The sequence below is a fragment of the Cebus imitator genome, unplaced genomic scaffold (genome assembly GCF_001604975.1).
Source record: "Cebus imitator isolate Cc_AM_T3 unplaced genomic scaffold, Cebus_imitator-1.0 Scaffold112, whole genome shotgun sequence".
NCBI classification, from domain to species: Eukaryota; Metazoa; Chordata; class Mammalia; order Primates; family Cebidae; genus Cebus; species Cebus imitator.
Genome location: NW_016107427.1, coordinates 344269 through 352894, shown reverse-complemented (window position 1 = coordinate 352894; position 8626 = coordinate 344269). Strand labels below are relative to the sequence as shown.

Genomic DNA, 8626 nt, shown 5'->3' with positions numbered 1-8626 from the left:
ACGTGCCCAGCTAATTTTTGTATTTTTAGTAGAGACGGGGTTTCACCATGTTGGCCAGGATGGTCTGATCTGACCTCGTGATCCTCCTGCCTCAGCCTCGCAAAGTGCTGGGATTATAGACATGAGCCACTGCGTGTGGCCGTGTTTCCACTTTTAATGTGAGTTTCTCACATGATTGTGATTCATGATTCCTTCACCTGTAGGGAACTCATGTTGGGACAGGTACAGCTTTCAGCATCAGATAATGCTTCTGATAAAAGCATTTAGTTGGAATAGACATTCCTGTAAAATGGATCTGGCCTGATCTTTAGATTGTGAATGGCCTTAACCAGCCGTGTGACATTAGTTTTCTTCACTCTTTGTACTACCCTTTCCCAAGCATTTATTGGCCCCTGTGGCCTGTGCCTGTATCCGTTTGACCCAGTCTCTCTTCCCTCTGCAGTGCTGTATTCACCTGGACCAACCTGCTGGTGGTGGTGGTGGAGCTGGATGGGCTAGAGCAGGATGCCCTGGACCTGGTGGCCCTGGTGACCAACGTGGTGCTGGAGGAGCACTACCTGGTCGTGGGCGTGGTGGTCATTGTGGACCCAGGGGTGATCCCTATCAACTCTCGGGGTGAGAAGCAGCGCATGCACCTGCGAGATGGCTTCCTGGCAGACCAGCTGGACCCCATCTATGTGGCCTACAACATGTGAGCACAGTGCACCAGCCCAGGTGCCAGAGATGAATGAGCCCCAGCAGTCCAAGGTGTGATGTGGGAAGACACTGCAGAGCCTACCCACCGGGACTCACCCCTTCCTGTGCTTTTACAGATTCCTCTCAGCAGTTCCCCGCAGCTCATTTTAGAAACTACTTCCTGAATTATTTAAAGAAATATTTTGAATCTGCCAAGTACATTTACAAAAACACGGATGCTGATATTTTAACAGATGGAGTGACAAGGAAAGGAAAGGCCTGGCGTGGGCATCGTGAGGAATCACAGGCACCGCGGTTCTCTGCTGTACTGCAAGTTTGCACTTTCTTTAGGCTAAAAATATAGCTCCTGATTTTTAAAATTCAGTTATTTATTCCCATTTCAAATGACAAGTTCATACATAGAATTTATGCTGGAGAGAAACTTGAGGCCATGAATACAGCTGCCTCACTTCTGTTTCACAAGGATGATGGAAAGGAAGCAAGCGGGACCCATCCTTTGTACTCACAGAGGGCACTGTGGTCACACGCAGTGCTTCCTCTGCCAGTTTCTTTATTGAAACAGACGTGCTGGTTGTCAGCATATCTTGTCACTGACACTCAATAAGTGCCATTTTGGACTGTCAAGTTAGATGCTTTGTTTCAGAAAGATAAGCCAGCATTTAGTTTTAAATCATTTTCCTGGTTTTTAACTTTATGCTGTTAAATTGCTAGTTTTCATAACACTGCAATACTAATTCTTCTCGTGGAAGTGTACTGATTTATTGTTTTTATTCCAAGCCATCAGACTTAGAAGCATTGGTGGTAAAGTCTAAGGTTTTCATATCTATCGTACTGTTTGGTGAGTACCGGCAGTACAGTTGAGGGGTCGCAGGAAACACCATTGCCCCATATTGAAGGTGGAGATGGTTACATTCTTTACTGCCTTTCGCATTTTGAGTTGTGTGCCTATAAAATTTGGCCAAATCATTTTATTATTTTGTTCAAACTTGACTAAGCTGAGTGATCTAAAATACAGAACCTAAGTCAAAAGAAGAGAATGTAAAATCCTTCAGTTACTTCTAAGAATTTGAAGTCAAGTACAAATCTAAAACATAGATTATTTTTATATAGCTAATTAAGAGTATGTTATGAAATTGTTGGGTTTTGGGGTATTGAGGGCGGAAAATTTTGTGAATCATGCATGCTTCACAGAAACAACCAGGTTTTTCCAGAATTAGTCTGGATCAGTGCCTAACAAAGCTGTTATTAATTCTCCACACGTGAGTCTGGCTAACTGGCCCAGCCCTCATATTTTACTCCTGTCTGGCTACAAATAGCATTGTGCATAGTAGCCCTGTTTGCCCATGGTGTTGGATTGTGGTAAAGTATGCTGTGACATACTGGAATCCTAATAATCCTCTTGTAATTATGTACAGAATCTATGTAACTTATTGTTGACATATAGAGGTTTGGGCAGTGGTCTAACGGAGGACATTCCTTACAACAGAATGGCTGGGAAGGGAAAGGGAAAAACTACCTAACTCCAATCTTAATGTCGTAGTTTTATAGCAAACAAAAATTGTAAACTTTTTGTATTGAAAGGTCAGTAGTGGTAAGACAAGGTGTCTTGTAAATTAAGATTTTAAGAAGTACATTAAAATGTTTTAGAATTACTCTGGGAATTCTGTATATCACACTAAAATTTTTATATCATTATGTTAATAAAAGTTATTGACTTTGTAATTCTGCATTTTGAAATGTATGAAAAGGGTTTTAAAGTTACCCTGAACAGGATGTATTTTATTTTGCATTTTTTTCTGACTATAAAAGCAATTATGCTTACAGCATAAAATCTAGAAAGCACATTAAAGTATTAAAAAAATTTAAATTTCTTATAATTCTACCTCCAAGTAAATAGCATTAGTATGTGACATAAACCCTCTCAGGGATTTATTTTTTCCATTTTAAAAATTTTTTACAAAATGAGGATCAAGTGCTTTTTTAAATAATCTGCTTTTGTACTTAATAAATTATATAGACTTTTAAATCTATTACATATTTTCTTCTACATGTTTCAATGGTGTATTTTACAAGTGTGCCATGACTGTGGTATTTGCTGTACTGCTGTACATCACTGTTGTGGCGTCCTTTTAGATGCACTTTGACACTGCCATTACAACTGCTGCCTTGGGCTCAGTTACAGGTAGAGAGTATAGGTCAGAGTTCATGCCAGGTGTGAAGCTTTGGGTACCTGCTGCCCTCCAGAAGGGCAGGACGACAGCATGGAAAAGGCCTCTTTGCAGTTGCCAAGCAGTGTTGGCAATGGACATGCTCAAGATTAAAATAAATCTTTGACAATTTGATAGACAGTAAGTGTTGTGTCTGGTCATGTTAAATATGTCCTCATGTATTCATGGCCATTTTTAGTTCTTATCTGGTGTATTTTGTTCAGATTTGGCAGTTATTATTATGGTCAAGTTTTTTTCTTACTGACTTGTAGGAATCTTTTTCTATTAAGAATTATAACCTCCATATACTTGTTACTTTTTCTGGTGGGTTATTTCTATTTTGATTCTATTTGTTTAAATGTTGTATTTGCTTTATGCAAACTATGGTTATTGTGTTTAATTTCAGATTATGAATACAGCTGATTTATTTCAAAGTGGTTCTTCTGGAATGGTCAGCATAAACCAGTGGGGGGGTACATGGCAGAGAAGTAACTAACCTCCAGTGTTTGCCTGGTTCCTGCCACAGTGCTGGACTTCAGGTCTTCCAAACTGTTCTAAAGAAAGGTCAAGGGACCTGCTGGTGCCACTGTGTCTTTCTGTCAGTAAATATCCTCAGTAAATCATGTGCACGTTATTTGCCATGTAAAAAAAAGAACAGGAAGAGGAAGCATTCCCTTTCTACCTGAGATCATGTTACATAAATTTTGGGTCTGAAAGGGTTAGGAAAGGCATACTCTGTTTAAATTGGATATAGTAACAGTGTTGTAACACTGTGCATGGCATTCATCCTCTTGTTTGATGTTCAGTTTCAGTAATGGAGAATTAAAAGGAAACTACACGTAAAATTTCAAAATTAATGGTTTTTACATTTTTGCTTATTAGTTAAAAATTTGTGTTGAAGAGGAATGACTTTAAAATGTCTAAGCAGGTGCCTGGACTATCCTCCCTCCCCCCTCTTGCTGGTCTGAAAGCCTGAGTCACCCTAATCCTCACCCAGGTCTTCCTGAATTCTGCTTTGCTTTTCAGGATTTAATGCAAGAACCTTTTCACATGAATCCATGAGATATTTCTGAAGGATCATTGTGGAGTTTGCTGAGGGCAGTACAGATTGAGAGATTGAGAGTTTATTAGTTTTAAGTGCCTGCTAAGTGTGGGGTTCATTATTCCCCAGATTCCCAAAGGAACTGAAAAGTCCAGATATGAACATTCATTTCAGATGCCACTTTAAAAAAATCAAAAGCTGAAAAAGGAGCATGAAGGACCAAATGAAGCTTTGAGGGGAAAAGGGAGCACAGAGGCCTTGCCACCGACCATCACTGCTAGGTAGGCATGCCCAGATGCCGCAGGAGGCTCCAGAGGGAGGTCAGTGGAGTGAAGGCCATCCACAGGCTTTTATGCTCAAATGGAATGGAAGGTAAGTCAAAGACAAGCATTTTTAGCATTTACGTTATTATTCAATGAAGGGGAAGATTCTGGGAAGACAGCAGAGTACCAACCACCAGGAACATCTTCCGACCTAGACAGTAATTGCACTGGCAGAATCTGATGTGACTATTTAGATCTCTGGAGTCTGCTGATGCCTTGTAACTTCCAGGGCAAGGCTTAGATGGTAAATTAGGTTTAATTTTAGCTCCTGGCATGGTAGCAGCTACCCTACCCCCAGCCCATGGCAGGCAAGTGTGCACATGTTCCAGGAGCAGCTTGCACATGGACCCAGATCCTTGATTGCTGTTTCTAATTTTAGAGGGGCAGATGAGTCCAGAGGCCATTGTTGCACCTCTGCCCATTTTTGCAAACCCCTCTCCATCCAGCTTAAATTACTTCCATTGCTGGAATTTAAAGGGCCAGCACCCTTCTCCCCACCCTTCATTTTTCTCATTTTCTCCTTTTGGGAGCCAGACACTAAAGACTAGAACATTCAAAAGTACCTGCATGTATAGGGAGAAGTAGAAAGTGATTGTCCATGCCCAGGGAAAGGTACAGGATCAGAAAAAACCCAAGAAGACCTTAAAATAAGACCTCAGGCTGATCCTTGGCATAGAGACAGCTAAGGATCAATAAAAATAAATAAGGCCAGGCACAGTGGCTCATGCCTGTAATCCCAACAGTTGGGAAGGCTGAGGCAGGTGGATCATGAGGTCAGGAGATTGAGACCATCCTGGCTAACATGATGAAACCCTGTCTATACTAAAAATACAAAAAATTAGCCAGGCATGGTGGCAGGCACCTGTAGTCCCAGCTATTTGGGAGGCTGAAGCAGGAGAATCACTTGAACCTGGGTGCAGTGAGTCAAGATCACACCACTGGACTCCAGCCTGGGCGACAGAGTGAGACTCTTGTCTCTAAGTAAATAAGTAAATTAATTAACAAAACCCCCCAGGAGACGATGGGGAAGAAGAATCTGATTTCCAGAGTAACAACATTATTTGATTTTAATGTCAGTTTTTCAACAAAAAGATCATGAGACACGCAAAGAAAAATATGCTTCATTCCAAAGAAAAGTCAATAGAAACTGTCCCTGAAAAAGACCTGTTGGTAAATCTACTGACAAAGACTTTAAAACAACTGTCTTAAAGATGCTCAGAGAAGTAAAGGAAGATGTGGAGAATGTTAAAAATCAATGTATTGGGAAAATGGAAATATCAATAAAGAGGAAGAGAACCTAAAAAGGAAGACCAGAGCTAAAAAGTACAATAACTAAAATGAAAAATTCCCTAGAAGAATCCAAGGGCAGAAGAAGAATCAATGAGCTTGAAGATAGGATAGTAGAAATTAATAAGTCTGAAGAAAATAAAAAGATTGAAGAAAAATGAACAGTCTAAGGGATCTGTGGGACACCATTAAGCTGACCAACATATGCATATGTTTGCAGTTCCAGAAGCAGGGTGGAGGGAGAGAGAGAATACTTCAAGAAATAATGACTGAAGGCTTCCTAAATTTGATGAAAGACGTGAATATAAGCATCTGAGCAGCTCAACAAATTCTAAGATGAATGTAAAGAGACCACACAAATATCAAAATTTCAAAAGCCAAAGCCAAAGAATCTTGAAAGCAACAAGAGAGAAGCTGCTTGTCACATACAAAGGTTCATCAGTAATGGGTTCCCAACCCCTAGGCCACAGATTGTTACCAGTCTGTGGCCTGTTAGGTATTGAGCCACACAGCATGAGGTGAGTGGCGCTGGTGAGTGAGGATGACCACCTGAGCTCTGCCTCCTGTCAGATCAGTGGTGACATTAGGTTTTCATAGGCATACAAGCCCTCTTGTGAGCTAACCGTACACGCCAGGGATCGAGGTTGCACACTCCTTATAAGAATAGAATATTTTAATGTCTCCTTCACTTTTGATGAACCGCTTTGCCAGGTATAGGATTCTTGGTGGACTTTTTTTTTTTTTCTCATAGCATTTTTACTATATTGGCCCACTATCTTCTGGCATCTAATTTCTAATGAGAAATCTGCTGGTAATCTTATTGAGCAGCAGTTCCCAATCCTTTTGGCACCAGGGATTGGTTTGTGGAAGACAATTATTCCACAGACAGGGAGATGGTTTTGGAATGAAACTGCTCCATCTCATGATACTGGAGCCAGTCAAAGACACTACAAAACAGAAAACTACAGACCAAGATCCCTTCTGAACACTGATGCAAAAAAATTCTCAATAAAATACTAGCAAACTGACTTCAGCAGCATATTGAAAGTACTATACAGCATAACAAAGTGGAGTTTACTTCTGGACTATAAGGATGGTTCAATATATGAAACGCAATCAATGTAATACACCATATTAACAGAATGGCGGGAGAAAACATGATCATCTCGATGCTGAAAACACATTTGACAAAACTCAGTATGCTTTCATAATTAAAGAAAAAAACTAGGAATAAAAGGAAAATAATTTTAACATAATGAATTCCATATATGAAAATCCACAAGAAACATCATACTCAGTAGTGAAAATCTGCAAAAGCTTTTTCTGCTAAGATGAGAAACACAGCAAGGAAGACTGCATCACTTCTATTCAACACAGACCTGGAAGCTCTTAGAGCAATTAGGCAAGAAAAAATAAAAGATACTAAATTGGAAAGAAAGAATTAAAATTATCTCTGCCAATATTATTTTGTATGTAGAAAGCCCTAAAGATTCCACAAAAAAAGGAACATTAATAAATTTAGCAATGTAGCAGGACACAAGGTCAACACACAAAAGTAGGTTGCATTTCCATACACTAACAATGAACAATTTAAAATTAGAAAAACAATTCCATTTGCAACAGTATCAAAAAAATATTTAGGAATTAACCAGATGAAAGACTTGTAAAATAAAAAATACAAAACATTGCTGAAAGAAATTAAACAAACAATAAATAAATAAATAAATGGAAAGATATCCTATGTTCATGGATTGGAAGTCTTAATATTGTTAAGATGTCAGTACCACTGAACGCCATCTACAGACTCAAGGCAATCCCTATCCAAATCCTAATTATGGTTTTTGCAAAAAGACTAACATCCTAAAATTCATATACAATCTAAAGAAACTCTGAATAAACAAAGCAATCCTGAAAAAAAAGCTAGAAGTTTCTCCAGATAAGATATACAAAAGGTATACACCTTTGAAAAATGAAAGCAAAATAAGGCATTCTTAGATAAGCAAACTTTGTTGCTGGCTGACGTTACCAGAAATAAAGTCCATCAGACTGAAAGCAATTGACCCCTGATAGTAATTTTTAAAATTTGTTAAGTTCTGGGGTACATGTGCAGGATGTGCAGATTTGTTACATAGGTAAAGATGTTCCATGGTGATTTGCTGCACCTATCAACCCATCACCTAGGTATTAAGCCCAGCGTGCATTAGCTATTTTTCCCGATGCTCTCCCTCCCCCCGTGTCCCTCCAACAGGCCCCGGTATGTGTTGTTTCCCTCTGTGTGTCTGTATGTTCACATTGTTCAGCTCCTATTTGTGAGAACATGCAGTGTTTGGTTTTCTGTTCCTGTGTTAGTTTACTGAGGATAATGGCTTTCATCCATTGTCCCTGCAAAGAACATGATCTAATTCCTTTGTATGGTTGAATAGTGTTCCATAGTGTAAATGTACCACATTTTCTTTAGCCTGCCATTGACAGGCACTTGAGTTGATTCCATGTCTTTGCTATTGTGAATAATGCTGCAGTGAACATACATGTGCATGTATCTTTATAATAGAATGATTTATATTCTTTTGGGTATATACTCAGTAATGGGATTGCTGGGTCAAATAGTATTTCTGGGTCTAGGTCTTTGAGGAATCACCACACTGTCTTCCACAATGGTTGGACTAATTTGCATTCCATCAATAATGTAAATGCATTCCTTATTTCTCTGCAGCCTTGCCAGCATCTGTTGTTTTTTGACTGTTTAATAGTTGCCACTCTGACTGGTGTGAGATAGTATCTCATTGTGGTTTTGATGTGTTTCTCTAATGATCAGTGATATTGAGCTTTTTTAAAATATATTTGTTGACTGCATAAATGTCTTTGAGAGCCATTTTTTCATGTCCTTTGCCCACTTTTTAATGAGTTTGTTTTTTTCTTGTTAATTTGTTTAAGTTCCTTGTAGATTCTGGATGTTGGCCCTTTGTCAGATGGATAGATTGCAAAAATTTTCTCCCATGCTATAAGTTGTCTGTTCACTCTGATGATAGTTTCTTTCACTATGCTGAAGCTCTTCAGTTTAATTAGATCCC

The 8626-nt window shown here is 39.2% G+C and overlaps 1 protein-coding gene and 1 long non-coding RNA gene across 6 annotated transcripts in view; one reads left to right on the top strand and one right to left on the bottom strand.

Annotated features, from left to right (window-relative positions):
• Positions 1 to 3756, top strand: part of DIP2A (disco interacting protein 2 homolog A) — a 120886-nt gene extending 117130 nt beyond the window's left edge. For all 4 annotated transcript variants that reach the window (XM_017538480.2, XM_017538478.2, XM_017538477.2 and 1 more), the window contains one exon: positions 443 to 3756. In XM_017538480.2, coding sequence (XP_017393969.1) covers positions 443 to 695 — 253 coding nt within the window. In that variant the 3' untranslated portion in view covers positions 696 to 3756. The remainder of the gene's footprint in view (positions 1 to 442) is intronic.
• Positions 1 to 8626, bottom strand: part of LOC108311174 — a 37723-nt gene that overhangs the window by 11049 nt on the left and 18048 nt on the right. The window lies entirely within an intron of this gene.